Raw genomic sequence first — 17576 nt, forward strand, 5'->3', positions numbered from 1 at the left:
ATATTTTTTAAAATCAAGCAGAGTGCACAAGAAAGATAAGCAAAACCTGACTCTCCACCTCACTGTGCCCTACTGCCAAACTTTCCCAGAACGGATCCAAAACAAGAAGTGAGCCAGAGGAAGACTGCTTAAACTTGCTAAGCATGGCAAATTAAGGTAGGGGTGTGGGTGTTGGTTAGGGTGTGTGTGTGTGTGTGTGTGTGTGTGTGTGTGTGTGTGTGTGTTGGGGATGGAGGGAGGGAAGTGCTGGACTTTATTCCTCTCTCTCATGTGTTCCATTGCATATTAAAAGTAGACTCAACCAACTCTGTAGCGGGATGAGGCAAGCACATGTTTAACCAAGGGCCTTCTCTGCAATAGCATTACTCCCTTGACTGTGTTCTCGCGGGAAACTGAAGATTCTGCTATTTCTGCCAGTGTTCTCTGACCTCCTTTTAAGTAAGTTGCAGCTCTCTGTGTTTAGACAAGGGATTACTGCTTTTTTTGTTAGAACAACAAAAAAGAGTTCACATGTGAATTACTTTAGGCCCTCTGTTGAGGTGGAAAGTGGTATAAACATATTTTAATAAAATGTTGAAAATGTGCCTGACCATCATGTATTGGTGATCACACGATCATATATTGAAAAGTGCTTCTACCATCCTCCTACAAGCATATATAACTGAGCCAGGCAGTCTCCTTAAGGAGTGAGTTCAACAGTTGTGGTATTACTTGAGAAAGAAACACTGTTTCACACACCTACAGGTTTACCCTATCACGAAAGAGGGATCCAGAAGAGGGCCTCACCTGCTCATCTCAACAGCCAGAATGAGAACATGTACAGAGGTCAATAGGAAAATAAGGCAACCAAAAAAAAATACACCAGGCCCAAGGTATTAGGGTGTTGAAGGTCAACACTAGCACCCTGGATTGTGTCTGAAAGTTCACTGGTAGCAAATAAAGGTGAGTAAACAAAAATGTATTATATCTTTCTCTGACCTACATCAGCTAATTGGACAAAGTTGCTGTACAGTCTTGAAAGGGCAGCTCCAAATATACTGCACTAGAGTAATACTAGATGTTTACCAAGATTAGAACCCACCTTCTTCCAGGGGCAGCTAGTGTACCATAAACAAGGGGTAAAAGGCACTCCTAGCCCTGGTCATGACATGGAACTCTACAAAAAAGGCTGGATCAAGCAATACCTCACCACAGTTCCTACATCCCCTGACTGAGGGCATTATAAACAAATTATGGCTCATGAACCAATTTTAGCAGCTACTTAGTTATTATTTAGAATTTATTTGCTATGAAATCTACTAATACATAGTCCTTAGAATGCACTTAACTGTATGGAAACATTGTACAAATTAAGGATGCAATACACATTTTATTTATTTATCTATCTATCAAATTTGTACATCGCCCCATACCTTCGTCTCTGGGCGGTTAACAATAGCATAAAACCAGTTTAAAACATATACAAAAAACAATTTAAAAATAAACCAGAGATTTAAAGCTAATACTGTACCATCTGGCAAAAGGAAGCAATCAATATACAGGTCTCCAATGACACTACTCTCAAGCACAAAAAAGTTTGTTCCATATTAATCTAGTATTTTGACTACTGAAATAATTAAGTTTTTAACTAGGCCAAACTTGTTTTCCAGAACAGAGTTTAAACAACAAATGAAACTGTTTTTAAAAAGCAACTAGTACAAACCTGTGAAGGAGAGTTGTGAGCAGCTTCAAATTCATCTTGCTTCCTACAGGCTTCGGCTAGTACCAGTCTGTGAACAGGATCCCAAAGCTTTTCCTTGCGCTCTTTCTACAATCGGGGGAAAGGAACTTTTTAAAACATTTGCATCCAGATAATCTAGAGCACAACTAAGTTGCACAACACAAAATATAAGCACAACACAAAAATTTATGGGAGGCAAGAAGGTACTTTGTCTCTTAAAACCCCAGTTCTTTTGACACATGAAAACAAGTGTCAAGAGAAGGGGGAAAGTGAAACTCTGAGAGCCTTCAGAATGCTTCCATAGCAGTTGTGAGTAGCCATGTGCCTCTCCCCAACTCCTGCTATTCTGAAAGAAGTGGGGAAAGGCAGCTCCACAAGCGAAGCCTAGGGATGAACAAATCAGAGTGCAGTGACACAAGCACTGCTATAAAAGCAAGAAAAAATTAACCACCAACCATGTGCATAGACGAGGGCTCAATTCAGACATAACACTGAGCCACAGTTTGGTGCTACATAAACCAGACTTGGGCTTTCATGCTTGCTCCTTACATGCCACAGTTCCCTTCCTTGTGTCCTGGTTTGCATCAAACCATAGGCTGCCAGTTCACACACAACAGCAAACCACAATTTATGCCAGAGCCAGAAAGTGGGGTAAGGTATATACTTATATTGCAATGTAGCATAGGAGGGGGAGGAAGGACCGTGCAAGCCCAAGAATCATTTCAGGCCCATTCATACAGTGCCAAAACACTGCTTGGGCCTACATCTGAACTGAGCCAGTTTACACACAGGGGAAAAAAAAGTTACAGCATGTATGTATGGAATGAATATCGGAAGAGGCATTACCTGTATTCTCTCCTTAAGAGCTTTAGGATAGAAATCATAACCATTTTTTAAGCCAATGTGATATTTTCCTGAAGGATTTATCCAGTCTGTTGGGATCTGAAACGGGGGAAAAGTACAACTGAGAACTCTACAAACAATAGCCTGTTTTAGACATAACACTAAACCAGGTCTGCACAACTTTGGCCTTCCGGCTATTGCTGGAGTTCAACTCACATCTTCTCTATTGGCCACAGTGGCTAGGAACAATGGGAGCTGTTATTAAATGAACAGCCTGTTTCATCAGGCTTTTTGTTTATTATGTTTTAAAGTTATGGTAATTATAAACTGTTATATGAGTTCTAGGTTTTTGTTACTGTTTAAATTGTAAAGTGCTCTAAGATTTTATATAGGCCAGTATACACATGCATTAAAATAATAATTAAAAAAACTAGCTGACCTGGCACAGAGCATCTGCACCCCTAGTTCTCCCTATCTCCCCCCCCTTCAGCTCTAGTCCTCCGCGCCCCCCCGCCAAGCTCGTTCTGCCTCTGTGGCTGGCTGGCCTTGTCACCATTCCCCTTCTGCAGTCACCTGCCACTTCCCCTCCTCCACCCCCACCAGTGCGCCTGTCCTTTGGCCAGCAGGCAGGCCAGAGGGGGGCTGCACCACCCTCTCTGCTTCCCGCCCACCGTCATCATCTCCCCCCAAACCGGCGCTCCTGCCGTTTGGCCCACCCGCCATCATCCCCCCTTGCTGATGCCTCCTTCTTCCACCCGCCCATCACTCCTCCATCCCTGCCGCCACCTCTTCTGCACCCTGCCCCCCACCGGCCGTCCCGCCCACCATTTTCTTCCCGCCCGCCCATACCCATGGCTATCTGGCAGCTCTCTGAACTCTTGTGAGAGTTGCAACACATGGGATTAGCCATGGGTACATCTTAGAGAAATAAATATAAAGAGAAGATAGTCCAGCAACAGCTGGAGAGACAACTTTGTGCACCATGGTTTAGCACTGTGTGAAATGAGCCTAAAGAAGTTGCACTGGACACAGCAAGCAATGCTCAGAGAATATGAATGGCTCTTTTCTGCAAATACATGTCGGTTCTCTGAAGTGCTATGACAGACAGGATTGCAGTAGAAGCCACCTACCAAACTATCTAGGCTCCTAAAAACTTGGTAGTATGATGTGAAGATCTAATACAGGGTTAGGTCTCGAGTCTTGCACTTCAAACTTCAAAATATTTGCATAGCACTGGGTATAGAACAAGCACAAACTTTGTGTCTGTTGAATTTTCAGTGGATTGAGCTCTGTTTTGTTTGTTTTTTAAATTAAATTGCTGCACCACTTCAAAAGGAAGTGGAGTGGTTTATAATAAAATACAAAAAGTGGAAAAGAGCCAAAACAACATTATGTACAGCATCAAAAAGTCCCAAACAAAGACAAAATAAAAATCCCATCTTAAAGCCAGATTCAGTCAAAAAGCCCTTTGAAAACAAAATGGTTTTCAGCTGCTATCTGAAAGGGATGCCAAACTCCCAGAACAGGGCGATTCCCCCCACCCATAATTTGGGGGGGAATTCCACAAGACACTATACTTCATTTGGTCACCCATTGTGGCAAAAGTCTCTTAAACTCTCTTAATGTATGGAAGCAGGAAATATATGGGAGGGTGACATTCTTTCAGATAAGCAATGACAAAGCCAAGCAGAACTTTGAAGGTCAAAACTAGCATTTTGCATTCAGCTAGAACAAGCATTAAACTAATGTTATTTTACGACATATGTTATATGGTCCTATATCGGTAAACTTCTACCCAATAGAATTCTAGCAATTCAACTGGATCAACTGAAGTCTCAGAACTGTCTCCAAAGTCCCAAATAGACCACAATTCAAAAATCTAACTTAGAGGTTATGAAGGTATAGCTGACTGGGGGAACAGGACATGATGATCAATAAGAGAATGCAGTGCACCAGGCAAACCTGGGAAAAAGCACTCTAGGTGTTTAGGCATATTTGGGCTAACTAAGAATATGTTGGGGAGGAAGAAAGCTGATGTCTGTGTTGAACTAATTAAAAATAATTTGACAGATACACGAGGTCACTTTGTCCTTCTATTAAGCAATGTTGATTCTGTTTTATGAGATGGGACTGGAAGAATAAATTACCAAAAGGATGGAATATTAGCAGGAGATAAGGTTGCTTTATGTGACTATCCCAGGCAAAAGCCTTTATACTTAAGAGTAAAGGCTGACTGCAGAGAATCAGCGGGGGGAGTAGAAGAACTTGAACTTATACTCTGTCCTTTGGGTTTCGAGTTTGTATGATTGGGAGCAGAGATACAAGTCTGCAAGAAGGCCAGTTCCACACTCAGAATCTTAGGCTGGTCACCTAGTTGCAGCCTGAGCACCAGACTTTGGGCAACTATGACATCTGCAAAATGGTTGGGAATTCATGTATATAAAGAAGCTTAACATTTAACCAATAAGAATGGTATCTTTGCCTTATTCCCCCCCCCCCCAAAAGTCTCTTTTCTTCTCTTGAATTTTTATTGGGCATTTATGTGTAACAGCTAGAGATTCAAACTACCAGGTGGTCAGGGAACTGGATCAAAAAATGCTACAGATGCAAAAGCACAACAGGACTAATTTAGTAACAATGCTACTCTTGCCTGACTAAGTGTTTCCCAACCTACTCAAACTGCTGTGGATTGAATCTGGGACTTTCTGAATGCAAAGCAAATGTTCTATCCTGTGATATGGCCGCTCCCAAAGAGGTTCAAGGTCACCAATAATGATCACTCTATTTTAAATACAGGTTTAAGTAGTATGACTCCCACTGGGTGTGGGTTTGTGTATAACTATCAGTGGAATCCAGATTGATTATCTGCTTTCAAATGTAAAGCAGGCATTGTGGATTTTTCAACAGGAGGACAACACTAGATAGGTCACCACGTTTAATTCCAAACAACTGTACCTTCAGAGTTCTTCCTGAAAGACCGATGATTTCTCCATCTTTTAGCTCTACAACCATTGAGGTGTTTACATCACCACTGCCTGTTGTATCTATTATGTCAATTATCTTGGGTTTCCCATCAGTTGTAATCTAAGTTTAAGAGGACAAAAAATAAAGATGCAGTTAACAGATTTATGATTATTCCACTGTATAGCATAAAGCCTGTACATACTGTATATCTGATCACATATATACAGTGATCAGAAACAGAACTCTTCTGTTTGATTTCAGGAAAAACAGTTGATTTAGGGTTGTTTTTTAAAAAGCAAAGTCTGTGCCTTATGTCAGCGCCCAAAAAACCTGGATGCCAGGTCACCATGGCACCTAGAGAAAACCAGTTCAATGAATGCTTCATAGCAATTCCACCCCCTGGGCCAGAGACCACTGCTACCACCCATCCTACTCTCTGCTGCCACCACCTTTCCTGTGTCTTCTCTCCCCTCTCTGGGCATGCCCTCCTGCTCCTTCAGCTTCACCATGTAGACAAATGGGCCCCTTCTCTTTATATATGGAACAGTATTGCAAGAAGCAGCCAGATTGTGGGAGCTGTTTTTTGATGTAGACAAGGAGGACTCCATGCTAGAGTGGTTGATAGACAGGAAGTACTGATTTCTGCAGCTTTGCAGTAGGAAACTGTATGTTTCTTCCCCACTGGGAAATGCCCTTTGCTCCTTTTCCCTTCCTGCCTTCCCTCATGAGCTGATATTCAGCACTGCTGTTTCAGCTTCACGCACTCTATGACCCACAGGCACCAGGAGCAACAAACTCCATACAGACTCCCCAGCATTGTATTCTCCTGCCCTGCACCACCCCAGGAAAAGCAACAATAGGTCACAGGTTGCTTGGTTGGAATTGCAGTGGTAGTGATGGCGGCAGCAGTGTCAGAGTGCTCCTTCGAAAGGGAAACATAAAGGGGAGTAGTTGGGTATTTCTTACTGAAGGTAATTTTTTAACTTTCATTTGAAACAATGATACTTCCGCTGAAGCTAACAGAGATGCAAATGTTCTCCCCAAGAACAGAAAATGTCTTCTTTCCAACTTTCCTATGACTTTTTTGAGAGAGAGAAACTGAAGTACATAATGCTTAAGTAGTTCACTTTCAAAACGTTATGTATTCATAGAACTCAAGTTAAAAGGGTATGTGGAGAAATGTATCCCGCCCCACCCCCAACTTTCCTCAGATGAGTGTGTTGGCACTAGTCCTCCTTTCTAGAATATCAGAGGGGGAGTTATTTAAAAAGTCTTTATTTGTTTGAGGAAGCTCAGTTTCTGTTCTGTATGTAACCCATAAAGGTGGGTGGGGGAGAGAAGCTCATTTACCAACCCGCCACCCAAACCCAAAATGTCAGTCACTGTCTGATAATTTTGTAAAATATCCATTGTGTGGCTCCTAGAACCAAAGAAGATCCATCATGCCCTATTAGGCAGTTTGAAAATAAATTCAAAACAGGGAAAAGCTGTGACACTACCCAAAGACAATACCCGTGATCTATTCATCTCTAGAGTATTAAGGGCACTAGAATTTCTGCCCTACACATCAATCACAGAAGAGTTTCTTAATAACGAGTTGACTACAGATATGGATCATGCATTCCACCTGAGTGTGGGAAGGAACAGGAAGCATTAATGCTGAGAGAAACAGACAAACAGGATACTGCCACAAACAACAGCATGGGAGGATAGGCAGAAAGATATGGGGGGGGGAACAGGGGCAGATCTTGCGAGGAAGGGTAAGATCATGACAAGATTTACTAAAAAAAAGTCTAACCAGTAAGATAAAATACACAGCCAATCTTTTTTGAAACGACTGGGAAGAAGCTGTTGCTAGGATCAGATCTCCTATTTGACATCAGCCAAAAGAAGAGGATATATTTTAGATGTAGACATAAACATGAAGTAAGAGTGCAACTCAAGCTAAGCTTAAGTTGACAATACTAAGTAAGGACCAAGATTAAGCATTGTCTAATGGCCAGTGCCCCAGGTTTCTTTTAAATTATATGTTACTTATACAAGACAATCAATCAACTGGACACCAATTTAGATTCTACAAGACTGAAGAAGATGATACTTTTCTATCTTAGGGTAATGGAATGTATTTGAAGCCTCAGGAGTATCAATGTTGAGGGAAGCAACTGTGGCTTGCATACTGACTACTGTCATGCATGGGGAATTATGTTTTCCTCATGCGGGGAACGGGTAATTCTTGCTGATCCTCTCTTCATTTTGCTGTTCCCCAATATCCCCAGAAAATATGTCCCTGAAGGTCCCTAACTCTCAGGGACATATTTTAAGGGGGGCAGCAGTCCCTCCATTCTTATGTAAGCAACGTATTATCCTCTATGAGTAGCACTAATCAGTATGTGAGCCACCAGAATTTTGTCCCTCCCCCAAATGTGTTAGGAAACTATTTACCACCCAAAATTTACACTGTGGGTGTGAAGATTCCAAGCTAATGAATAAAAATTCAGTTTCCAAACACTGATGGTACTTTCCCTTTAAACAGCTTAGCTTTGACATTTTTTTTCTACAATTTTTTGAGCTGTAATTACCAAACACAGCTGCTATGCTTTCCCAGGTAAAATTTAATACAATTACTCCAAACTTAATTCCAACCCATCCTCACTATTCAAAACTGTCCTGAACTTCTCCTATATCTATTATTCATGTGTATACACTCAGATTCATGGCATCTCTAGTAGAGATATGCATGAACCGGTTCGACGCTCCTTTTATGGGGCGGCAAACTGATTCAAAAGTCTGGCAGTTGAGCCAGTTCAGAGGGGGGAGGGTTCCTTTAAGGGGTAGGGAAGGTTCCCCACTGGTGCAGGGCTGCAGCGTACCTCCTTGCAGCCCCAGTAAGCATCCTACTGGAAGTGGCCAACGTGTGTGCGCACGCGCATCAGCCACTTCTGGTACGATGCCGACCAGTGCTGCAAGGAGGTAGACTGCAGCCCCGTGCCAGTCGTTTGGGGGAAAGAGGACTGGTGGGGCAAATGAGGGTGCCCTCCCTGACCCTTAAAAGGAGCCCCCACCCTGCCTCCCTGGAGTGCCTGAACTAGTTTGTGCACATCCCTAATCTCTAGTAGGAGATTGCCAGAGCCTATCATGTGCTCTCCATCTCTCCAGGTTGGGAGAAACAATCCACCCAAGCACTTTTGAGAAGCTCCCAAATTTCAAACAAAACAAATGCAACCTCCTTTCTTCTCATGCCTATGGTGAGTCAAGGTGAGATTTAATTCTGATTAGCACACACAGTGTTGAATAAATGTATTCAAACAAAGTAAACATAACCATGGTTACAGGATATGACCCAATCTCTAGTAAAGCAGAACTAGTTTCTTTCTTCCACCATGAGAAATTTATTATTCTAAGTTAAGTAAGTAGCACTGTAAAAACCAACTAGCATTAAGGCACTTATACTTTCCATTTATTCTGCTTTTTTAAAACACTGCAACAAGACAAGTTCTTTTGAAGTGATGTCATTCCTGAGTTTTTATAGCTCTCATCAATATTGAATCTAACCATGTGGGTGTCTTCCCCCCTCCCCCCGCCATCCAAGTGCAGAAAGTTTGAGAAGTGTTGCATTTCTTTCCCAATTGCACTTTATACAACTATTTTAGTAGAACCTCTCCTTACTGTACTGACATCAGAATGTGTGTATGAGAAGTATCTTTGTAATACTGATGATTAATATGATATTAGCTTCCACAGAAAAGTTCATCTAAACACAAGCAGTGTTCTCTCTAATTTTTTTCATCTGTGTGCAGAATAAATTTTGTTCTGGGTGGGAGTATCAAAGCAGTGTGCATGCACATGCATTCAGAGTGGGACCTTCCCGATTCAGCCTGAGCAGAATCTAAAATTAAATGAGCGGACATCAAAAACATGTGAGCATGTCACTGGCGCATGCCTTGAATACCGAACACAAGTTTATTTGTGAGTTGTCATAGGATTCTTCATCATGTTTCATATATAAAACTATGTTCTCGAAATTTAAGCCAGATTTCCCCTGTCTATGTACCATAGATAAGTTCCCTTTAAGCTTTATCAACCTATACAACATAGTTTACACAACCAACTGCCCCTCCACCCATTCTCCCAAACCCTTCCACACAACAAATTGACATGATTCCTACACCACTCTTCTGACTTTAGACTATTACCCATTATTCTAGCACAAGCTTTTAAGAATGCAAGTACAACCCTGTTGGAGCAGGCCCAAGGCCTATACAGTACAGCAACCACAGCAGCCCACCAGATGCCTCTGAGAAGCCCAGAGGCAAGAAGTGAGGGCATGTCCTCTCTCTTGCTCCCATAACTGGTATTTAGAGGTATCTTGCCTCCAAGGCTGGAAGTGGCCTCCAGCCAACTTATAGCCATGGATAAACTTGTCCTCCATGAATTTGTCCAAGATCCTTTCAAAACGATCCAAGCTAGTGGTCATCACCACATCCCATGACAGAGAATTCTATCTGTGTATATGTGAAGTTGGGGTGGTTTTTTTTGCCTCAATATGAATGACTTTACACTTGCATATCCTGAAGCAAGAGTAAAATGTGGCTGGCAGTGTATTCAACAGATGCTCACAGAATAAACTGCACCAGCCTTTAAGGTTCTTTGCTGTGTTTGCAGCAGAAAAGTTCGATGCACGTCTTTAGATTACTTCTATCACTAGTTAAGATTCCTTAAGACTCCATCCTTTTCCTGCTTTTTCTATACGACAAACCGTGTTCTTTCAGTCTCAAGTTGTCCTAGCTTCCGTTATACACAGGACGTGCTCGTCCTTCTACGGGTACTCACCCCTCTCACAGAGCTATTCGTCTTCCTCCTATTATGAATAAGAATCTAAATTACCCCAAACTTCTTATCTCATTCATGGGGTGGGTGTGTGTGTGTGTGTGTGTGTGTTTGAATGAATGAGACACAGACAGTGGGGGGTGTGTGTGTGTAAGACAATCAGATCCTATAGTGGCGTTTCTTTCCCCCGCCAAAAAGCAAAACATCCCCTCTCACCTGCATGCCCGGCGCTCCGGGGTCCACACCAGTGTCTAAAACAGCGATTAGGACACCCCGCCCATCATATTCCGGGTACCGAGAGAGGAACGAGGTAGCGCCCGTTTCCTTCTTGGGCAGAAGCCCTTGGAAGGGGAATTGCTCCTCTCCGGCCGCCGCCATGTTGGGGAAGCAAAGAGAGAGAAGAGTGACCAGGCACGCACGCACGCCCTGAGCAAAAGGAAGAGGGGCGCGCACGCGCGCGCAGACGCAAATGAAGCCGGAAGGCGGAGTCGGGAGAGGAGGCGGGACGGAGGAGGCGGTGCTCTTGACGCGGGGCTTTGTGGGGGGGTTCCCTTTGGGTTGGTAGGATAGGCAGCCAGCGCTGCTTTTCTCAACATTGTGGGGCGCGGGGAAGGAGGTGGGAAGTGTAACGTCCTTTGTAGCGATGGTAATTGAAACTGGGGAGGGTGAAATGGAAGCGCTAGGAGGAGGACCGTCGGGAGGGAATGGGAAAGGGGAAACGTCCGAGTTTGGAGGAAGATCCAGAGGTAGAGACAGGGGCCAAAATAGGATACAATATGATGAATATTTATATACCGCTTTTCAACAAAAGTTCCAAAGCGGTTTACGTAGATAGATAGATATAAATAAATAAGTAAATAGCATCGGCCAGGGCTGCCTTCGCTCTAGGGGCGCCCGGTCCTGCCTTGCCACCAGCCAAGCGGCCAGGCCACCACCACCGCCTGCTGCCGCCACCCAGTGCTATAAGCCCCGCAGGCTCGCCGCTTGGTCTGGCCGGGGTGGGGGTGAGTGAGACCGAGTTGCTTCTGTTACCTGGGAGACCCCAGTTACCACAAACCAGACAGACAAGGATGGTTGAAGGAAGCAATGTCACCGTTTATTGATTACAGCGCTGTGACCCCTTCCTGGTGCCTCACGGCCTTCCAGAAAGAAGCCCCGAATCCCCCGGTTTTTGGGGTTTTAAACCTTGGCATTGTTACACATCTGGGTGTTAACATTTGGCCCAAGAACCAATTAGTTCATTTCATTAACACATGTGTTTGCCTCAGGGCTGGACTTTGCTCTGAATTCCGGTTTTACAGAAAAGAGATAAGCAAATTAAGAGAAGATTCTTTCACATTCTAAGAAGCAGGGCAGTTTGGAATAAGCTGATCATTCGATGCCTATGCTAATGAAGTTTGCAACACCCGTACCCTCTTCCCCCACCCTGTCTGTCCTTGGCAGATAAGTAACTCAGCAAGGAATTTTCCATTCCACACTTGCAAACTCTATTAACCATTTCTTGACCAGTGCAAACCTGAGTTCTGTCTCACTCTTTTTGCAAAGACACTTTCCCATTCCATGAGAACAAAGTAATTACAAAGCAGCTTTCAGAAAAGGCATTTCCCCCTCATTCCACACTTCCACCTGGCCCAAGCAGAGACAGCGCGCCTGCGCAGTGCGAGAGCCGGGAAGGAGAGGAGGCACTAACGCACGTCTTACTTTGCCTGCTGATGGTGGACGTTTTATTTGAGTTTAGTAGGGTGAGAAGGAGCGGAGGGGGGAAGGCAGAGGAACCCATTTTTCAACGGAAGTTGTTGAGTTTTCCCCTCAGCCTGCCAAACAGAAGAGAGAGAGCCTTGCGGGGGGTGGGGGGGGAGAAGTTTTCGGTCGAGATACAATGTTCTCTCTTTTGCTCGTTAAATTGTTATATCGGTTCACAAGGGATCTCCAGTCCCTGCACAAACGGGAGCCTGAGCGCTGCCAGTGTTCCTCTGACAAGGTGCCATAATGCCCTGACCTGCCTGTTCTTTCCTTCCATCCCCTTCCTCAAGCCTTGGCTCCTCCATAGGTTGTTTCATGATTTTTCTTTCTTTCTTTTGCTTCCCCTCGCTGATTGACCATGCCTGGCCCCAATGGTGTTGCTGTTGGGGTGGCGGGGAGTGAACAAGGAGGTGAAAAGCACACTGTGGGCTGGCTCTGCTTGGGACGGTGAGGGTTAGTGGGGTAGGGTAGGGGCTGAGCAAGGAAGAGAGAGAAAACCAAGTTGAGTCTGCGTGGAGTGCACTGCAGTGAAGGGAGAGAAACTAATTGAGGAAGGATCTCTGAGGGTGTAATTAGTTACTCTTTGGGTGGTTTGTGGTTTTTTTTAATTGTTTTTTTTTTAACAAGTCTTTAAGGAAAGAAAAAGAGGTGAGCAGCCTAGCTTTGATTCTGCAGGTTATCCCTTTCCCATTGGATCATGAGCATCTTATTCATGTCTATTTGGAAGTAAGCCCCATTGTACCAAATGGGATTTACTCCAAAGTAAGTAAACCAACACTTGTGAGGCAGTGCGGTGTAATGGTTAGTGTGTTGGGTTAGGATTGGGAATGCCTCGGTTTGGGTCCCTCATTGCTCAGCCATGAAGCTCACTGGGTAACCTTAGGCCAGATACTATCTTTCATCCTAACCTGCCTCACAGGATTGTTGTCAGAATGAATGGTGGAGGGGTCATAAAATGGAGGGAAGTAAGAAGTGGAATCCCCCAGGAATCTGTACTGGGACCAGAGCTCTTTAACTTGGTCATAAGTGATCTAGAAGTTGGGATAAAAAGTGAATTGGCCAAATTTGCAAATGATACTACACTGTTAGGTTAGTGAAATCCAAAGCAGCTTATAAGGAGCTCCAAAAGGATCTCTAAACTGTGGGGATGGACAACAAAATGGCAAATGTGGTTCAATTTAAGCAAGTGTAGTGATGCATGTTGAGGCAAAAAACCCTAACTTTGCACATATGCTGATAGCATGTGAGCTGTCAGTGACTGATTAGGAGAAAAATTTTGGAGTCATGTTTTACAACTTGTTGAAAGTGTTGATTCAGTGCATTGCAGCGGTGAAAATGACAAATTCCATGGTAGGGATCATTAGGAAAGGGATTGAAAATAAGAATGCTAGTATTATAATACCCTTATACAAATCTATGGTGTGGATACGTTTGGAGTACTGCGTACAGTTCTGGTCACCGTATTTTAGTTTTAATTTTATTTTTACATTTATATCCTGCTCTTCCCCCGAGGAGCCCAGAGTGGTGTACATGGTTATGTTTATCTTCACAACAACCCTGTGAAGTAGGTTAAGCTGAGAGGTAAGTGCCTGGCCCCGAGTCACCAAGTAAGTTTTATGGCTGAGTGGGAATTTGAACTCGGGTCTCATCGGTCCTAGTCCAATATCTTAAGAAAGATATTATAGAACTTGAAAAGGTGCTGAAGAGAGCAACCAAGATGACCAGGGGCCTGGAATACCTTCCTTATGAGACAAGACTACAGCAGCTGGGGCTTTTTAGTTTGGAAAAGAGGTGACTACTGGGAGACATTATAGATGTGTATAAAATTATGCATGGAGTAGAGAGAGTGGACATAGATAATTTTTTCTCCCTCTCTCAGAACACTAGAACTATGCCGTGCACATGCGTGTCGGCCATTTCTGGGGCGCTGCCGACTGGGGCTGCAAGGAGGCACGCTGTAGCCCAACATGCCCATGTTTTACAAGAGTGCTAGTGGATGGAAAGTGGTACAACAGGGGCGGGCCGATAAGCTGTGCCTCCCCTGCCCCTTAAAGGAACCCCCTCCACTCTCCTGGGTGTGCATGGAACTGGTTCCATGCACATCGCTAATCTAGTCCAGTATCCTATTTCACATGGTCGCCCAACAGATGCATCTGAGAAGCTCACAGGCAAGAGGTGAGGGCACGTCTCTCCTGCTGTTGCTCCCCTGTAACTGGCATTTAGAGGCATCTTGCCTCTGAGGTTGGAGTTGGCCTATAGCCACCAATCTAGTAGCCACGAAGAAATGTAGAAAATATTTTGAAATTCAGTTTGTAGTGGCACTTAACACCATGGAAAATTAAAGAGATATAAAAAGGGAGAAAGGAAGTTGTGGCATTTAAAATTGTGGGAAAGTGTGGCTTATTCATTTTTCATGGAAGTGCATTTGGGCACAAAAATTTTAGTCTGGGATAATTAATGAACTAAATAAAGTGTTTCAGGTGTGCTTGGATCAATTTGCATTTATTAAACAATCTTAGAGAACTTCCTAAAGAGATACAAGCCCTATGTATGCATTTGTTAATAACATGAAGACTGACATTTATGGCCCATTGGAAGGACTCAAAAAGACTTAACAGTATGGGACTGGGAACTTAAAAGCTGGGAACTGATAAAGTTAGTCAAATTGACAACATCTTTGAAAGACAGACATAATATTGAAGTTGAATGTGGAAAATGGAAATTCATAGCTAAATAGTAAAATTGTTGCAGATAAAGATAAGTGTTGAGAGGAGCATGGGATATTTTAATTTCATATGAGCTGTATAGAATAGTCGGAGAGCAGTAAATGTTCATTTTTTAATCTTGCCTCAAGTAACCTTGGATGGTATCTATGCCTACATTATATTCATACTGAAGTGTATTTACATTGATGTCTGTATTTACATTTATGCATCATTTATTTAAAATGTATGTTTTTATATTTGTATTTGTTTGCATTTATATTTATGTGCACATATGTGCACATTCCTGCTGGATGTCTTGGATATTTAAATTAGCAATAGCAATAGCACTTACATTTATATACCGCTCTATAGCCAGAGCTCTCTAAGCGGTTTACAATGATTTAGCAATTGTCAGGTTTTTTTCCAGCTAAGGGATAGATTTGGTAACAAATATTTAGTTTGGGTTTTCTTATAGGTGTGGGGGGGAGTAGATAGGGGTGTGGGTGTGCGAGAGAGAAACTGCTGCTGTGTAAACCTTGAAGGAGGACTTCTGTGCTAGAATTGTTGATCCTCGCCGCTTGAACTTAACCCTCCCGCTCCTTTACATCTTTACTTTCTAAGGGAAGACTGCCTTTTATCCAGGCTTTTGGCCAATGAGCTGTCCTTTGCTCTTTTTACACTTTTAGCTGTATTTGTTCTGTTTTTATTGATCTGTCTTTATCTTGTTAATCAACCTGGGGTCTTAGGATGAAGGGCAATATTAACTAATTAAAATTTTACTTTGTTAATGTTTTATTCTATCCTCTCATTTTCATCTTTCCTTTTATTCTTTGGCATTTTTAGCCTACTTTCCAGTAGGCTTATGAGATCACCTGGCTGTGTGTGTGTGTGTGTGTGTGTGTGTGTGTGTGTGTGTCCCCGCACCAACCTGATGATGCCTGGACCAAATCGGGTACAGTTGTAGGGACACCTCAGTGGCGTAGTTTTTGATGATGTCATCCGTGGATGCATAAACACTTGAGGCGAAAGTGGGCTAACTTGTGAAATGCTTAACTGATTTGAACCAAATTTGCTACAGCCGTTGGGACACATAAGGATGCCCAAATGGTGTGGTGTGTGATGATGTCATCTACTTCAATTCAAGATTGCGGCTGCTTGAACATCTAAGTTGCAAGTGGGCTAATTTATGGACTGTCTAACCAATTTAAACCAAATTAGGTACAGTTGCAGTAAGTGACACATAGGGACACCTCAACGACATAGTTTATTTATAGGGATGTGCAAAAAATTTCAGGCACAGAACGATCTGTGCCCGAAATGAGCAATTTCTGGTGATTCGGGTCCAAACCGAATCACCCCCGATGTCCCCCGATATTTTTCGGGGCCGAGCCAAATCACCCGAATTTCAGGCCCGAAAAATTCGGGTGATTCAGGATGACATCTCTGAATTTCCCGCGTTTTTGCATCCATTGATTTGAATGCAAAAAGGTCTGAAGTGATGTCAGCCCGAAATTTGGGTCCTAGGGGCAAAATAGTGGGGTAGGGTGGTAGTGCCTAATGGTTGGAGGCTACCACCCAAATTTCAGGGGAATTGGGCAAAGGGCTTATTTTTGGGGAATTTTTGAAGTTTTAGTGTCTTTGGGGCAGTGAGTGGGATCTGGGCAAAAAGAGTGGGGTGGGGTGGTAGTGCCTAATGGGTGGAGGCTACCACCCCAATTTCAGAGTGATGGGGCAGAGGACTGATTTTTGGGGAATTGTTAAAGTTTATGCGTCTTTAAGGTTTTTCCCCATAGAGAAGCATTGAGGTGTCAGCAGCCCCATAAGTGCACTTGGGGGGTGCTGGGGTGGCCCAAAGCAAGTGGTAGTGTAGTGCACATAGGGTGCCAACCACCCCCATGGGTTTCTAACCCATGGGGTACAGGGTTCTGTTGTTTCAGAGGTATTCTGTGTGTGGATTCTATGATAGCTAATGAGAAATCTCATTAGCCGAATCACCGAAAACCAGAATTGCACACCCGTATTTATTTATTTATTTGATTTATATACCACCCCTCCAAAAATGGCTCAGGGTGGTTTACAACAAATAAAAACAAAATCAATTAACAGTTAAAATCAAAAGTAAACCAATTAATTTAAACATTAAAAACATTCATTCATTCATTCATTCATTTATTACATTTGTACATTGCCGCATACTTTCGTCTCTGGGCGGTTTACAATAGTATAAAACAAGTTAAAATATATACAAAAACTTAAAACAATTTAACAATTTAAAAATCAACCATGAATTAAAACCTTAAAAATTTAAAGAACAGAAAAAGCTTGGGTGAAGAGGTGGGTTTTCAGATGCTTTCTAAAAATTGTCAGAGGTGGGGAGGATTGTATCTCAGTAGGGAGCGTTATCCACAGTCTCGGGGCAGCAACCGAGAAGGCCCGTCCCTGTGTGGCCACCAGCCGAGCTGGCAGCAACTCTAGACGACCTCAATGGACGGTGGGGATCATAATGAAGAAGGCGTTCTCTTAGATACCCAGGGCCTAAGCCATTTAGGGCTTTATAAGTTATGACAAGCATTTTGTATTTTGCCCAGAAACCTATTGGCAGCCAGTGTAACTCTATCAACAAAGGAGTGATGTGGTCTCTCCGAGATGACCCAGAGACCAACCTGGCCGCCGTGTTCTGTACCAATGGAAGCTTCCGGACTACATACAAAGGCAGCCTCACATAGAGCGCATTGCAGAAGTCAAGTCTGGAGGTTACCAACATATGTACCACT

General features: G+C 43.2%; 1 protein-coding gene across 4 annotated transcripts in view; it reads right to left on the reverse strand.

The window, feature by feature from the left end:
• The window catches only part of TPP2 (tripeptidyl peptidase 2), a 61878-nt gene extending 51081 nt beyond the window's left edge, over positions 1-10797 (reverse strand). The window contains exons 1-4 of one of the 4 annotated variants that reach the window (XR_008319301.1): positions 10571-10797; positions 5519-5647; positions 2567-2662; positions 1703-1807 (exon numbers count right to left, since the gene is read on the reverse strand). Coding sequence is in view for 3 of the 4 variants with exons in the window: in XM_053308620.1 (XP_053164595.1) it covers positions 1703-1807; positions 2567-2662; positions 5519-5647; positions 10571-10732 (492 nt within the window). In the remaining variant the exon portion in view is untranslated. The remainder of the gene's footprint in view (positions 1-1702; positions 1808-2566; positions 2663-5518; positions 5648-10570) is intronic. The other 3 variants (XM_053308620.1, XM_053308621.1, XM_053308622.1) reach the window with 3 other exon arrangements.
• Positions 10798-17576: the final 6779 nt, after the last annotated feature.

Source organism: Hemicordylus capensis, chromosome 3, assembly GCF_027244095.1.
Source record: "Hemicordylus capensis ecotype Gifberg chromosome 3, rHemCap1.1.pri, whole genome shotgun sequence".
NCBI lineage: Eukaryota > Metazoa > Chordata > Lepidosauria > Squamata > Cordylidae > Hemicordylus > Hemicordylus capensis.